Source organism: Cydia pomonella, chromosome 19, assembly GCF_033807575.1.
Source record: "Cydia pomonella isolate Wapato2018A chromosome 19, ilCydPomo1, whole genome shotgun sequence".
Lineage (NCBI taxonomy): Eukaryota > Metazoa > Arthropoda > Insecta > Lepidoptera > Tortricidae > Cydia > Cydia pomonella.
Window position 1 is genome coordinate 7,847,990 of NC_084721.1, and position 17,752 is coordinate 7,865,741.

At 37.5% G+C, this 17,752-nt stretch overlaps 1 protein-coding gene across 1 annotated transcript in view; it reads right to left on the bottom strand.

Annotated features, from left to right (window-relative positions):
• Positions 1-17,752, bottom strand: part of LOC133528490 (uncharacterized) — a 69,418-nt gene that overhangs the window by 12,830 nt on the left and 38,836 nt on the right. The window contains exons 15-23 of the mRNA XM_061865879.1: positions 17,418-17,550; positions 16,201-16,384; positions 10,650-10,784; positions 9,985-10,230; positions 4,386-4,481; positions 4,182-4,288; positions 3,674-3,844; positions 3,271-3,452; positions 2,259-2,498 (exon numbers count right to left, since the gene is read on the bottom strand). Coding sequence (XP_061721863.1) covers positions 2,259-2,498; positions 3,271-3,452; positions 3,674-3,844; positions 4,182-4,288; positions 4,386-4,481; positions 9,985-10,230; positions 10,650-10,784; positions 16,201-16,384; positions 17,418-17,550 — 1,494 coding nt within the window. The remainder of the gene's footprint in view (positions 1-2,258; positions 2,499-3,270; positions 3,453-3,673; positions 3,845-4,181; positions 4,289-4,385; positions 4,482-9,984; positions 10,231-10,649; positions 10,785-16,200; positions 16,385-17,417; positions 17,551-17,752) is intronic.

Genomic DNA, 17,752 nt, shown 5'->3' on the forward strand with positions numbered 1-17,752 from the left:
TTTATGAATAAGGGGGTTAGTGGTTATGGCTGCGCTACACAGAAGGAAATTACAAGCGAGGAAATGTGGGTTATTCAATTCCCACTAGTTACCACTAAGTTGTTATCAAACCAAGTCGTTTTAGTGCTAACTAATAGGAATTACTATTCCCAATAGTTACCACTGGTAAGTGGCAATAACCGGAAATGTTATGTGCATACTTTATCGTGTACCTACTTTATATTTTTAGATCTTTGTAGATCTTTGTATTGATCACGAGTTCAATAGAATGAGTAACTAATTTAAATCTAGGCATTTAATTGAATAGTGAATTATTGAATAGCAAGTCCCGCTTTCATACTGACGTCAGAATGACGAGGTGAAAAAACTGGGCTATAACCGCGAAAATCGAAGTTCGTCAATAGCGGGCATTGTTCTCTATCATTCTAATTACGTCTTAGTGAGAGTAAAAGAGAAAGATCCCCGCAATTTGCGAATTTCGGTGTTCGCGGTAGGCCCCCAGAGGCCTTATCGCGAAAAACAATTCTAGATTATTTATGGCATACAAATAGCCACAGAGGACATGTATTATGCTTTTACAAACTAAATTTATGATAAATAATAAAATAGACACAAGAAATTAAAAGGTAATAAAATTTCCTGAGACACAAAAAACTTGAATTGAACGAAAATCGAAGTTGCTTTATCTGCCTCTCTATCGCTCGTGCGGACTTCGGCGACAGAGGGCCTCGGGATATTTATTGAGAAGAAGACTTATTTAACATTATCAATGTTTATAGACTATGAGACTATGACGCAGGATAACTAAAATAAATCTATGCAACGCACTAGCAGGTACATCATGGTTGCGCAGAAAAATATGTTTATCTTAATACCGTTGAGATCGCGCTGTTACTGGATGTATCTGGTTACTAAGGCCACAACTACAGTAATCGCGTTCATAATTATGTGATTAATAATCGCCAACACGTGCTGGTGAAAATTAGTAAACATGAAGTAAAAAATGTGTACACGTGATTGACCGGCTATACACCATGCATTAAAGAAAAGTAGAGTTGAGAACATGGGATTCATGTTTATTTTAAGAAATCGATGGAATAGAGATAATAAAAAGCGCTGGTGGCCTAGCGGTAAGAGCGTGCGACTTTCGACCCCGGAGGTCATGGGTTCAAACCCCAATGAGTTTTTCGGATGTACCAAATATCATTTAATATTTCCCATGCGTTTTTCGATGAAGGAAAACATCGTGAGGAAACCGGACTAATCCCAATAAGGTCTAGTTTACCCTCTGGGTTGGAAGGGCAAATGGCAGTCGCTTTCCTAAAAAATAGTGCCTACTGCCTATGTCAATTCTCGGGATGTGTTGTGGCAAAAAGCCGGGACAACGTGAAGATGGATGGATGGAATAGAGATAATATCGCAAAATGTACGCACTGTCTCTACCGTTGACTTCTCCAGTCATACCTATTGTCAAATAGAAACTTATCAAAGCCATTTCTTTAGTATTTGAAGGGTAAAGACAGTAAAATACATTTTTTTATAAGTATTCTATGTAAGTATTCCTATGTTGGCTATTCTTTAAGGAGAATGTTTTACGATTTAATTTCCGTAGGTCCGCAACTCATTTGTGTACTCATAGCAGGATTGTTATGTAGATTTAGGTCGTCACAAAAGGAGTTGTTTGGAAGGAAGTTAAGTAGGTAGGTATTTTCCGTCATGAGTTCTTTTAAAAAATTCGTGTTTTTTTAATCGGATGTTACCCAACTTCGGTGTTTGTTGTTATAATAACCATTTAATTTTAACTGACGACCTGGAAACCAAACAAAAGTGAGTCCCGATAGTCGTTATATAACATATACACAAGTTTGTTCATTTGATATAGCACTTGTAATACCTACTCGTATACGTAGTGCCGGATTATGACATTTTGATGCCTATGGTCTAGAATTGACCATGATGCCCTCCTTTTCCCACGGTCATGCATGATATACGATCGATTCCTGACATTCCAGTGCTACCAGTGCAATTTGACACTGGGTTAACGGTTTAACTGGTTAACGCCGGGATAGTAGGATGGTGTAAGTGGCGCTTAGACGTAACGGGTTGTCAGAGGTGGAGGTAATCTTCATTGTATACTGCCCGCCCGGTATCCGGCAGTCGTGCCCGACTCGGCTGAGCTGGAGATTTTTCTCCCAGCCGTCTACGTTACGGACTAAACCCCTCCAGACGTAACGGGGTTCGTAGTATATTTCTGTTACCTCATACATGTCGATGTCGCTGCGGTTGAGCTCCTCGGGCTGCGCCAGTATGGAGCCGTGGGGGTCGACGGCCACGACGCTGCAGGCGGGGCAGCGCTCCTTGAGCTTGTGCGCCACGCCCGACACCGTGCCGCTGGTGCCGGCGCCCATCACCACCATGTCCACGGCGTCGTCCAGCGCCCAGAGGATCTCTTCCGCCGTGCCGTCGTAGTGCGCCAGCGGGTTGCACGGGTTGTTGTACTGTGGGGAATACAGGTACTGTCATTTCTGAACTAGGGTTTTTTTACAGACATTTGGCATAAAATGTTATTCATAGCAGTCTAATGACCTAGACTTAGAATTTAGATAAATAAAATTAGTATTATCAACAGGTTGCGCCGTCACGTCTGAAAATATCGATACGAAAAAAGTGCCAAAAATATGTATACACTACCTAATATATGGGCAATAAAATCGTGTATACTTATTTTTGGCACTTTTTTCGTATTGATATTTTCAGACGTGACCGTGACCTGCTCCATTTTGTATCAATTATTGTCAGGTGACAAGCAAAACTCTATAATTACAAAAAAATAATTAAACAAAAATCAACCTTATTTCAAGAGTAATATGGCCATCTAGGCTACTTGTGGTGGTAATTAGTGAGTTTTGCTTGTCATCTGACGTTATGTTTTAACTGAAAACATAATGCCAGATGTGAGCTGATAATAATGATTGATATGTTGGCGGCAGATTGTAAAGTTCCTGTGTTGTGTTTTGATGGTAGTCAAATTAAACTGATAGATAGGTGGGACAGGTTTGTTAGGGTGCTTCAGATGCCTGAAGGGCAAACTGTCCAGAAAGAGGAGCCCCGCTTAGCTGACCTCCGTCGACTCAGGGAACGAGAACATGATTTTCACGATTTGTGATATGCAAGTTCATGATATTACGATCGACCACCGACAAATACAAACTAGAACAATAATAGGTATTGTTAGCAATTTTGGCATAATAAAAAAGTATGTATGTTTACCTGATCCAGTACCACAGCATCAGGTATTTCTGAAGCCATGCGGTGAGCCACGCCAATGTTACTTTCTGGAGAGGCAGAGGGTGCCTCAGTGGGGGTTCTCACTATCTCTGCTCCTAGAGCCCTGAGGGTATTAACTTTCTCATCTGACATTTTTTCAGGCAGCACTATGATACATCTGTAACCTGAAAATAGGTATTACATAAAACCTAAAGCAACAAGCTGATATCATAGTAGAAGTTATGCTTGCCTGCCTGATAATTATGTCAAAAAGAACTTTTAAATGAAATACCTATTGTATAATTGATTAATTATTAGACTTCTATTATCACCAAATCAAAGTATGAGGTTGGTATTTTGATAATTGCCTTAATAATGTTTTATGTGTGGTTTACTAGCACCTTACCCTTAACAGCAGCTGCCAAAGCTAGACCAATGCCAGTATTGCCGGAGGTGGGCTCAATAATTACAGATTTGCCGGGCTTCAACACTCCTCTTTCCTCTGCATCCAGTACCATTCTGTAAGCGATGCGGTCCTTCACAGAGCCCCCTGGATTCATAAACTCGCATTTTGCATCTAAAACAAGTAGCATTATTTCATCAAAAACTGACAAGAAGTGTTTCGTGCTGCTCTCTGGAGTACTAAAGTTAACAGCAAATATAACTTGGCTTTGCTGCCAAATTTGTACTTAAAGATACAGGAAAAGATATACCTAAAAGAAAACAGTGCATAGGATTTATGAAGCATTTTCTTATTTTTTAGGGTAAATTATGGCCACCAGCTAAGTACTAGGTATATTAGCAGAAATTCAAAAATTAGAACTCATAGAATTCATAGCATTTCTTAACTTTAATTACTTAATCCCTGATTAGAGGTTATTGTCAGATATGTAAATATCAGAAGCCATACTCACACATATCACATTTTATGCCTTCAGACTTAGGTATTCTCGTCAACTTCACCAGCGGAGTGTTACCGATAGCGTGTAGAATGTCGGGATGGAACTTTTGGTTTCTGTCCCTATAAAAAACATTAAGTACAAGATTATTTGGTTATATACCACTGTGTATGTGTGTGTATCTCGTTCATAAAAATAACAGCTATAAATAAAACTTACAGTACTTTGACGATGTGCGGAAATTCCTTGAGGTTAAAAAATTTTGATGTGCCATTTGCTTGACCATTCTGCGGCGCCACGTGGTTCGACATTTTTCTGAACAAAATAATTATACACTTGATTAGTATTCAATATTTGTTATCTCGATAAAAAAACGTAGCAAAACCACAAGTCCGTATTATTAACGTTTCAGAGAAAAGAAAACTAATACGTTTAATAAAAACTTATTAAGCACCAGTTTACTTCACTTACGTGTGTAATTGTATTTTATTTTTAAATTAAATAATCCGTACACGGCACTTTTGACATACACTTCCACATAAAAACACAACTTATCGTACTCCTTCTTCCGACTCGACTAGAACCGAACCGGTGGCGCGTGGCGGGTGGGCGAATGAAATGAATGGAATCTCGCCTTGCCTATTGCCTAGCAAACCGGTTCGGTCCCCCGCCCCTATCCTCATTCCCCCCCTTCTCCAGCACCGCATTCAAACCAGTGAAGTTGGTACACACTACACCATTCAGAAAATTAGGTACTCTGAGACGTGTCTGAGACATGTCTGAGACTTTCACAATTAAATCAATATCCCTTGGAGTTGCGTGATTAAAATTATAATAAAATTCGAGTAACATGCAGTTTTTAATGGTACTTACTTAACTAAAAATTGTGACGGACAATTAATTAGAGCTAAATTTTAAGAGTCCCCGGCTAGCTCGGCCGAATTTCACCTTCCCATACAAACGGAGTTAACTACTAAAAAGTTTTAAAACTACGTGTTGGATTGTAATGAAGCTTTGCACATACAATGACATGAGGTATATCTAACTGTAAATAATACTAATTGGTTTATATAGCTTCAGTTTATAAAACAAACGAAATAGAGCAAGTACAAGTTTTACATGTTTTGTAAAAAAAGCTTAAATACGCTGTATTTTTTTAACTATGGTATCTGAAGCTAGTTATCTAGGACCAAAAATAAAACGTCGGAGAGCATGTCGGGCCATGCTTAGCGCAGAGTTTGGAAGTTGCCTGTCTGCCTCAATGAGTACCGACTTAAAAGGTGTCTGTTTATAGAAATGTAGATACTATGGATCTTGGAAGAATAGAATTACTTTGCCTCACATGTGGATAAAATGCAACTTTCTCATTACTTTTTGAATAATCAAGAGGGCTTTTACCAGTTGGTGAAAATGTAATTTTCTGTAAAAAACAGTCTGCCGAGTTTTGCGGGGGTGGGGCATGTCGGATAAACGCCAGTCCATACAATACATGTGACTATTAGCCGAGGTTTTCAACAGAGGGGTAAGCTCTTAAAGGCGACTCCAATTGTTAAATCCTCCAAGCTATGGATATAGTACTTCGTAGAAGTTGGCAAATGTTAACTATTCTAATCTTACACTAAACGTATTATAATTTGTAGAAATGTAGATAGATATACATTCAGACTATAGTCTAATCAACTAGTTAGTAGAAAAAGGCGGTCGTGGCTGGTCGAAATATTTTATAGATGGCGCCAGTATAGGTATTACCTGCCAATCCTACGATTGTGTGAAATTCTTGTATGTTTTTGCGGAATTTTATGGCCTGGGCCCTTTAAGCAAAATCTCACAGAACAAAACTATAGAGACAGTAAATTTTTGACAGTAGCCATACTCGTAGCACGTAGCCATACGATACCGTAATATTTATTTTGTGTTGACATGACTTACGTCAAATTAGGTCCGGAAATACTACATATCAGGTGGCATGAGTGAAGATGATATGTAAAGGAATTTCATACTGCCTTACACACTCTAGGACTGTAAAGCAACCTTCTTTTGTTTTTTAACGTCAAATTGTGACACAACGTCTTGGTATCCAACCATCAACTAGCTTCAGTTAGCTTGGTACGGGGATTTGTTGTGCATATTCGTTGCTAAGCAACGGCACGGCGCACTGTGGGCTGAAATTCGGCTTTCATTGACATAGAAACCGAAGTTGTTATTTTTACGTTTTTTTGATTAAAATAGGTTTTGCCCAGCATTGTTATGGTAACCTATGAATTTTAGACGATTTGGAATGAAAATTGTGGAGTTACGATTTTTTTTCAAAATAAATGTATGGAGCAGGAAAAAGAAATCATCATTACTCAAGAACCGCAAAACAAACCGTAATATCCTCGCAGGTGGTTATACTACGAATTATTTGTGATTTTTTGGCATACTACATATATCCGCCACGGGTGCGGTTTTTTTTTTTTAAATCATTAATTGTTTCTATGGAAAAAGCACAAAAACCAAATTCAACATTTTAAGATTTTTTTGATTGAAATGGGTTTTGCTCAGTGTGTTTATGCTAAGTTATAAGTTTCACACGATTTGAGTTGAAAATGGTAGTGTTATGATTTTTTTTCAAAAAAAATGTACGGAGCCGGAACAAAATATCTCAAGAACCACAACAAATACGATAATATCCTTGCAGATAGTTATGCTACGAATTATTTGTGATTTTTTGGCATACTACATATATCCGCCACGGGTGCGGTTTAAAAAAAAAAAATCATTAATTGTTTTTATGGAAAAAGCACAAAAACCAAATTCAACATTTTAAGATTTTTTTGATTGAAATGGGTTTTGCTCAGTGTGTTTATGCTAAGTTATAAGTTTCACACTATTTGAGTTGAAAATGGTAGAATTATGATTTTTTTTCAAAAAAAATGTATGGAGCAGAACAAAATATCAAAATATAGCACCCGTGGCGGATATATGTAGTATGCCAAAAAATCACAAATAATTCGTAGCATAACTATCTGCGAGGATATTACCGTATTTGTTGCGGTTCTTGAGATATTTTGATATTTTGTTCCGGCTCCATACATTTTTTTTGAAAAAAAATCATAACTCTACCATTTTCAACTCAAATCGTGTGAAACTTATAAATTAGCATAAACACACTGAGCAAAACCCATTTCAATCAAAAAAATCTTAAAAGTTGAATTTGGTTTTTGTGCTTTTTCCATAAAAACAATTAATGATTTAAAAAAAAAAAACCGCACCCGTGGTGGATATATGTAGTATACCAAAAAATCACAATTTTTTTTTTTTTTTTTTAATACTACGTCGGTTGCAAACAAGCATACGGCCTGCCTGATGGTAAGCAGTATCCGTAGCCTATGTACGCCTGCAACTCCAGAGGAGTTACATGCGCGTTGCCGACCCTAACCCCCTCCCACCCTCGTTGAGCTCTGGCAACCTTACTCACCGGCAGGAACACAACACTATGAGTAGGGTCTAGTGTTATTTGGCTGCGATTTTCTGTAAGGTGGAGGTAGTAATAATTCGTAGCGTAACTATCTGCGAGGATATTACCGTATTTGTTGTGGTTCTTGAGATATTTTGATATTTTGTTCCGGCTCCATACATTTTTTTTGAAAAAAAATCATAACTCTAGCATTTTCAACTCAAATCGTGTGAAACTTATAACTTAGCATAAACACACTGAGCAAAACCCATTTCAATCAAAAAAATCTTAAAATGTTGAATTTGGTTTTTGTGCTTTTTCCATAGAAACAATTAATGATTTAAAAAAAAAAACAGCACCCGTGGCGGATATATGTAGTATGCCAAAAAATCACAAATAATTCGTAGTATAACCACCTGCGAGGATATTACGGTTTGTTTTGCGGTTCTTGAGTAATGATGATTTCTTGTTCCTGCTCCATACATTTATTTTGAAAAAAAATCGTAACTCCACAATTTTCATTCCAAATCGTCTAAAATTCATAGGTTACCATAACAATGCTGGGCAAAACCTATTTTAATAAAAAATACATAAAAATAACAACTTCGGTTTCTATGTCAATGAAAGTAGCCGAATTTCAGCCCACAGTGCGCTGGTAGAGTGGCGAGCCTAGTAGGTCGCCACAAAACAAATTGACTACAATTTTTTGTTTTAATTGCAAGTTTGAGAAAAGCACTATACATATCTCGGCGAGAAACGGGGTTGCCGGCCGCGTATATATCTACTTGGCCTGCAACCCTACGTTTCCTGGCCTGTATAGTAATGTACTATTACCTATATATTGAAAGAATATATTTATACATACATATTAGCACATGGTCCCATTATTGTCTAATCTAGGTCAGATGGTGGCAAAAGAGAGTATCGTCGAACTTACTCTCTTTTACTAAGAAAAGAAGGGAGGACTTTTAGTAAAAACTCAAAAACATGCAATTTAATTAGGAGCCAGGGCTATAACCGCGAAAATCGAAGTTCGTAAATTTCGAGTAACTATCTCCGTCACTCTAATTACGCCTTAATTGGTGTAAAAGAGAAAGATCCCGAAACTTGCGAAGTTCGGTGTTCGCGGTAGGCCCTCGGGACAGCACATCTCGCCAAGGAGGCATGCTTAGGAAGTGAGCAGGTCCTTTTTATTGCTAACAAATTATTATTATTTATATTATGTATATTTTAATATCCAAAAACAAAGAAATAAACATAATAAAACTTACTAAGTACTTAAACTAAAGATAGAAAATTTGGCCCAAATCGCCGTCAATGGGCAAGGTGCCTAGAAGGCTAACAAAATTAATTTTGGGTTCTTTAAGTAAATAGGGGAATAGGTTAATTAAATATGAATAAAATAAAGCTTACCAGAAAAGTTTTCTTTTTGTATGCTTAAGGTATATATAAAATAAATATTTATTTATTTCGAGTAGGTATCATAACGAATGACTTTAATTTGTAACAGTAAACTTAAATAAACACTTAAATATAAGTACAAATAAATATTTCTAATTAAACAGGTTGCGGAGACTTGGGTCTCTTTCCGTCTGAACATCCAGTTTTTTGCGGGTACGGTTTACTGTATGATCCCGCTTTAGTAGTATGAGTGCAGTATCTCACAAACAAAATGCTCGTGTGAACGTTACTATATTAACGGGATCCTGCAGAGCAAAAACCCGTACCTGCAGAAAACTGGATGTTCAGTGGGAAGGAGCCATAAGTTGCCGCAACCTGTTTTAAGCGGTTTGACATGTAATGGTACTAGGTAACATTAATTTTAATTGATTATGCAAAGTGGAACAGGATAACTTGGGGTAAGCTGTGGGTAGTCGGATGGTCATTCCAAATGCTGTCTAATATACTGCCACACCATTTCAGCGGTAATTACTCCTTTTGGTCTAAAAATTTCTGAAAGAAAACAACACTTATTGTTATTTAGCCAATGACTTTAAGCTCATATCTTCTCAACCTCTCACATCATGCACACGTACATAATTTCTTGTGGATTAATTTGGCAATTTAAAATTTTATTTGGGCGAAAAATTGTCCCGTCTGGAATGTCAGTTGAAGGGGAAAACAATGACATTTCATTTTACGATGTTAATTAAATTTATGTACCACAACTGTAGGTCCCGTAATTACCATTGAATTTAATAAATGGGATAATAATTCAAAGTATGACCAAAAGTACGTGTACGAGAACGAAAAAAAAAACAACTACCCATTTCTGACAAAAAAAAAAACCTTATAAATATCTTATAAATCTCCCTTAGACTTTGCCGCCATTATTAGGAAAAACTTAATACATACGAGACTTAAGAGAGAGTAAGTAACATTGCTCGCCTACCTATGATTTTACTTTCAGGGTTCGGTATCTTTTCAACTATAACGACGAACGGAGTAATGTCCAAAATTCTAGACACAAGTCCGACGGTGGGACATCCCTTGTTTTCCACCACCGTCAAGCAGTTGTGTATGATGTGCATTTTCACCGGTTCATTTAAATTTAATTTCTCTTCTTTTTTGGGGTTGGTAGCCGCGTGTCGCAGTTGATTTTTAGATATTACTCCTTTGAAAAACCTGAAACATGTTATTTCTTGGTCATATTACCATCGCAACAGGACACCAGCGCCTGAAAAGCCTGTTTATTTTAATGTTTTCTTTTTGTGATAATAATTAGATAACAAATGTTGTAGGCGCTTGATTGAAAAGCGCCTATCGCATTAAGTATTTGAGTCATACTCGCATACGCATAAAAGGTTTAATGTTATATAAGAATTTCAGAGAGCAGAAATATCAAATGTACGCCAGCAGCTGATAGTTAATGGATCGTTCTCAAAGTGACATGGGCAGTCAGCCTCTACTCAGTCAAGCTTTTCATAGATTTAGTATGACTTGATGGAGTCAGGACGCAAGCACAAATCTGGAGAATGACGAATGACCCTCATAAGATACAGCCAAAATACAACCCGCTCTCTCAACTCCAAGAACTTTCTTACCCATTCTCGTCAACAACTAACGCAACACTATGCACACTTCCCATCACAGTGAGAGCATCACTACATGTTGCGTTGTGCTGCACGTGTGGCACCGAGATATCCACAGGCAGGTTATCAAGGGGATGATTCCACCATCTGGAAATGTTCCGAGATAAAAAAAATATGTGATGTAGGGTAAAGGCACCAGTGCTCAGCCATGCACCAGTGGTCAGCCTTTCTTGCTTATTTTTGCTTGTAAATATCAAAGTTTTTCAGATTTTCATGCCAAAAGTAGGTGTTATTATAGATTAATAAAGTATGAATTGAAAAGTAACTTAATTTTTAAAAGAATTGTTTAGCATAAACCACAACACTACTTCAAAGAAGTGCTGTCATCTGACATGAAGGGATATGTCATATGCGCCATTTTTTTTTGGAGCGTCACATGGTATTTTGATCAGACGTTAGCAGCCGAATTGTGATATTTTTTTAAAAGCATGTGCACTGCTTCACGTAATTAATACTTAATTTATCTGGAAAAAGTAAAAAATTAATATAAATCCATATCAAAGTAAAATTTTTAAGGGGGCTGCCTATTGGGAACTACTTTTTTGTACAAAATCCAATAGTCAGCCTCCCCTGGCCGACTACTGGGTTTGAGGCAGTAATTTTAAAAAGTCGTAAACCCAGAAGTCAGCCGATAGAGGCTGAGCATAGGTTTCAAGATTTTTTTTATTTTCAAATGCAATGTAAGTCGTTAAATCAAGCACCTTTAAATATTTACATTATTATGACTTTATTTTATTGAAATACATCAAATACCTAGTAGTCATCCTGTGGCTGACCACTGGACACTGAGATCACGGAACTCAGAACCCAATAGCCAGCCGTTAAAATGGGATGGCTGTAGACTGGGTACTTAAAGGCTGTGTATTGGTAGACAGGGGGCTGATTACTGGCAAAAAGGCCCTTGCATTATATTTAATGAAATATTTCCATAAGCTAAATTAAATTACGTTTTATTCTTTATAAAAATTAAACTTTATTAAATTATTGATGAGTAAAAACATTCGTAATTCTTATTGGTCAATTAGTGGGCAAATGAGACGTTCTTGAACATAGAAATTTCGTAAAAAGGCTGACTACTGTTGCCTTTACCCTATGTGACTAGTATATCCATATTAGTAAATACACATTAGGTGCAATGGCTTAGGCGATTTTCTCATCACCAGATAAAACCGGCCAGTGATTGTAGGTATACGAAATTACAGATTTCTAGCATTAATGGTGAGTGACCTAACAGGCAGATAGACAGGCAGACAAACAGACAGACGGACGTGGCAAATCTATAAGGAAAGGAACCCTAAAAACACCGTTAACAACTTTTTCTTGGTGCACGCACGATACTGTTTTATTTAAGAGCAATTCCTAGCTGAGCAACTTTTCAAATCTCGAATTTTTGAAGCTATGTTTCTGTCGCGCTGCGGTGGGCGGGAGCCGGAGCTATCTAAGTGTGAGTGCGCGCACACAGACGCGAGACGCGTGCGCTCGCTCATTGCGCGCCGTTTCGTCGACATCGCCCGCGAGCCAGACGGAATTTATTCTGCGCTGCCCGACGCAAGTTGTTTTTGTTGTTACCACGTAATATTGTTTTTCATTTTTATATTATACTGTATCTATTACACCCTAATACCAAACACCCTATCACCTGTACTAAATGTATTTTACACCTATGATGACGAAATAATAAATGATTGATTGATTGATATTAATTACCATATAGGTAAAAACTGCAAAAAATAATGATGTCTCAGCTTCGGTTGTCGTTGTACAGTCAAGTGCAAAAATATGTATTGAAAGAATCGTCTCATAAATATGGTACTACGCTCTTATTACACTGGAATAAGATGCTATGGGATATATTTTTGAGTAAGATGTGTACACCCATATTTTTACACTTGACTGTACCTATCCGTATCAGTAAGTTGGGAGTGATCATGGTGTGTTGTGAAATTTTGTAAGTAGGTATAAATATACCTATGGTTAAACTACAATCTATTTAACTTGTAGTACGATGGGGCTAAACTTGGGCCGCCTTATTGAAGAACGTATCGCAATGACAATCTGGTAAAAGTATGTTGGGATAATGCCGGACAATTTTGGGACCAATTGAGAGAACTCGTGAAAAAATGTTTTTTCGAGATCTCAACACGTGACAGATTCTTGAAGTACGTAGCGAATCGTTAAATAATAACCGTAGATTCGGCCTGAATTTTGGTAATCTTCAATATAGAACGGTTTTAGTTTTGTACCTGTGTAAAGATGAGACATACTTTTTTTAGGGTAACGAGTGTTTTGCCATCAAGGGAGAACATTGGATGGTGAAAAAAAGTTGCTTCTAATGGAAAGAGAATAAGGTATCACAAAGAAATAGGTCCGGTGTCTACCCTTTTGTATCCGATCTTAACCCTGATAAAAAATTGGTAAAATTGTGGCTCTCAAACTTTGATACCTATGTCATAAGGCAATTTGATAAGTAAACAATGTGCTAAGAAACCTCTTATTGTAAGGTTTACCCGAAGTAATAAAAAAAACCACTAAAATAATAGATACGTTGCGAAGTTTTGACAATTTAAGATTTTGTGAACTGTACAGGTTTAGGGAAAGTGTAAATGTATTGTTTATTGAATGGAATGTACTGGAAGATATTAAGTACTTAAGTAGGAGGGACAAAAATCAAAATAAAAAATAATCGTGCCCAGTCATTTTTAATGAAGGTCGCCTAAAAAATAAGAATCAAACTTAGAAATCAAAAAGACTAAGTAGTTCTTTAAAAAGGTCAAGGTCACTGAGAGCCCATCTTGAAGTGTGGAAAATAATTAAAATTGCGATTTTGTTGGTTTAATTTTGCAATATATAGTTGATATACAATCTCTTTTTTTTTGATAAAATGTAAGGATCGTATGTAAAGAGTAAAGTAAATAATTAAATATATAGGAAAAGAGAGCCCTCTTGAAGCATTTTAAGGAAACTAATTTCGAAGCCCTATCTCTATTTTGTATCCGAAACTAGCAATGTATGTATGCGTGCACATCTACATATGCATCCGTATGTGTAGGTACTTTATTGCGAAAAATTGCTCATTTGCTATCTATTTTACTCGATTTTGTTATAAATTTCAACATGTATCATCATCCCTATACAATATAAATACTCTTTATTGCACACCTCAATAAAAGAAAACAATACAAAAGAAAACATACACATAAGCACAGGTAAACAACATGCGGCCTTATCGCTAAAAGGCAACCTTTGGGTTGCGGAAATTAAAAAAATTACATTGTCAGTAACCGTCGCGCTGGTAGTGGTACTGGATAAAAATAATGGTACGACAGTGTGATCAAGAAAACAATAAATGTGATAATTAAGGTCAGTAGGTAAATAGAAGAAAATTTAAAGTTTGATAATCACTGCTGTTTTTTAAATAGGTAAAGATCTGATTGTTTCTGGTCCGATCTTTACCTGGAAGGGTCAAGATCGGATATCGGTCTACAGCAGTGCTAGGTCTGTTAACACAATTACAAAAACAAACACAGTTTCATCACAATACGCAAAATAAATTACAGAGCGAAGATCGGATAGAAGGAAGAATTCGCGAAATTTACCTTGCTCTCTGTGATTGCACATAGCACAAGCCCGACTCCCTGAGCGACGCGGGGACACTGACAGTTGAGGCGCAATGAAATGGCGTCTTACACAATGTTGTCAACATTAAAAAATAAAGCCAAATTAGGGGGAAATGAATGTCCTACGTTCTTCACCCGCATCCGGTATTTACCCAACATACCTTAATCGTTGAACCGCCGCATTTCAAAATGGCCCTTATTTTGATATCGGCTAGCCGTAATGTAATACGGCGGATTATACAATACGACTGCGATACTTATATATAAATCCCCTCGTCAATGTAATTTCATTAAATTTGCTATCTAGTGGCAAACATCAAAGTAGTTATCTTTTACTTGTGACGCACAAGTGTGAGCAATGTAAAATACTATATTTCCAAAAAAAATTGCCTACTACGTAATAAAAGAAAATGTGATTATTAAATTATAATACGAAAGGTGGTCAAATCGCAAAATGCTGTCGTTTTATTTAAAATAATGAAATAATTAGACCAGTTCCGAAAGTACCGGGAAATCCCGGTTCTTTAAAACAGTACCGGTTCTGCAATCCCTAATAAGGATGTTATGCCCATCACTATTCCTTCTGTGTACGTATATTTAGAAACTGTCTCCGCCTCCAATTCGTGCGATAAGGACAACTGCAGCTCGGACCGAAATTCACTCGCAAAAAAGTCAAAAATCGAGGTTTCGCTCTCGACTGTTTCCTCCTCCAAAACGCAACTAATCATTATGAAATTTTGGAAATTGCAAGAGGAAGAAATAATCTATGCCGCTATGTTTTGATTTTTTGGATATTTTTTGTCATATTTGTATACTGTGCCTTTTTTTACAGCCAATTCAATTTAGCCGTTTTTGCGATTTTCGAGGCGCTGTATCTTTCTTCAAAATAAAATAATCCAAAAAAGCAAAACATAGCGGCACAGATATTGATGATATTGATCTTATTTGAAAAAATCACTGCTCTAGGTTAAAAATCCAGGGAGGAAACAGTCGAGAGCGTTTGTATGGAAAAATCGCAACTAGGAATTCCTCTTAAAAAATGTTTCGGGTATGTATAACAGCTACTATAGCAGCCATTAAAATACATATTTACTCTGCAATTATGGGTTATTCCCGCCAGTTACCACCTAAGTCAGTTGGTGGTAGGTAACTACAGATTTTTTTCCTCATTTCTTATCACTTGGCACAGGTGGGGGAAAAAATCCCAAATGATACTGGTAACAGCTTGGTAACTATAGTGGGAATAATTCGAAATTATTAACTTCCTGCCTATTAATGCGGTTCTGGAGAATAAGGTCTACTGACAGACGAAATTTAAGGAGGAACACAACAGGAGCATAATGTTTGCCAGTGGCTACGACGTAGCTCGCGTAGTACTGCCCGCGTAGCCAACGTGTCAATCGTTAACGCTCCGTAGCGTAGCGTAGTCATCTCTCTCTCTCACTTTTCCATATTAGTGCGACAGTGGCAGTTGCGTTTCGTTTGCTACGGGGCGTTTACGATTGGCATGTTGGCTACGCGGGCTGGTACAGTTAAATACGCATCGAGAGTTGACCCACTCTCATCTCGCTAAGCTACGCTTGTAGCGCTACGCCGTAGATTGTACAGTCAGCATTTTCACGCGCAGACTGATCCGTTACTTTTGATGCTGAGTTTAATAGGAGTGTTTTAATAGAGGCGTGGTGACAGTTTATGATGTTTAGAGCGCTAAAAGGTCTTAACGAATGTATAAGTACTCTATCTACTTATATATAAGTATAGGCGTACCGACTGTACATACTCATAGGCTACACGGCAATTAATAGATACCTACTTTTTAAGGGCAAGTTAAAATTGAGTTAATTTTCTAATGATGATAATGGCAAGTCAATTAATAAGGTTCTCACTCAATGTTGGGGTGTAACGGTGGCTCTTTGAACAGGCGCGCCTCCATCCACTGGTCGGTGACGAACTTGGTCATATAGTTGCGGATTCCATCAGGCAGCACGACCACCACCTTCTTCCCTGCGCCCAATTTCAGCTCTTTGGCGGCCTGCAGTGCGGCGAACATGGCGGCTCCACTGCTGCCACCTGGTAAGAACGCACAGTTTGCTTTGTAACCCCCTGTAGGTCGGAGCTCCCTATGGGTCGAAGTGTATCCGAGGGGTGTGCAGTGCTCCCGAAAATCATAATCATAACTTCATGTAAGTATTTATGCATATGCAGAGATGTTTAGCTTCCTGCTTAGTGTCCCGGATACTTGCACACTGCTTTTTTTTTAGTACGAAGTTTCCCCATACTGTAATGTCTTCTATAATTCTCTTCTCTAATCCGCGCCAGGCTTTGAGCAACACCGGGAAGGGAGACGGCATTCATACTATTTCCTCTCTGCCGAAGCATAGGTACAACTGTACCTATGGCGGTGCATGTTGTGACTCATCCGTATACAAAAAGAGATCGAGGTCTGCAAGATTTGTCTTTGACGTGTGTCATTTTCTATGTATTTGAGTCGTCATTACAGATTGGATTTTGTATGTAGTGAGTGAGAAGTGCGACTGTGTGCACGTTTCCCCCCTCAAAAAATGGCAGAATGATTTGTTCGGTAAGATATCGCTTAGGCTCCTCCCTTCTGACGTCTAAGGCGCCAGGGCTTTTATATAAATACATAGTACAAAGTAAATTTGAAGGTACATTCTAAGAAAAAAAAATGTTTCCCCGTACCTCTTATTCTTAACTCATTTTTACGGTGTTAAAATGAAAGTCTATTCTGATTCTATGTAGACTTCGCTTGGTCGGACTCTCACAACATTTGCTATTGGTTGCTGTTAAGCATACTCGTAACTAAATTGGTGTTAGTACGTGTATTAAGAGAAAATCAATAAACTGTAAATATAACATGTTATATTTAGAGACGAAAACGGGGACTACGTTTGTATAGAATAACGCTCGTCCACTTTCTTCCTAAGTATTCTCTGAATAGGCCCAATGTATAAATAAGTAATACGCTTAAGACGAAAACGGGGACTACGTTTGTATGGAATAACGCTCGTCCACTTTCCTCCTAAGTATTCTCTGAATAGGCCCAATGTATAAATAAGTAATACGCTTAGGTACTCAGACTTACCGCAAAGTAGTCCCTCCTTTCGGATAATTTCCCTGGCCATGTTAAAGGAATCGTAGTCGTTCGTGTGTACAACCTTATCAATTACATCTTTTTCCAAAACATCGGGTATGAAATCGTCTCCAATGCCTTCTACCTGTGCAGATAAAGTGATTATAGGTACTTGATTGTAAGCCAAACTTCTGACTAACTTACTAATAATCAGAAATCAATGGCAGTGTTCTTAATATTTAGTCATATAAGCATCTCTATTATAATAATTTCCTTGTCAAAGTCATAATATTCATGAACATATAAAAAAAACTTTTGGAGTTTAGGGTATATATATATATATTGGG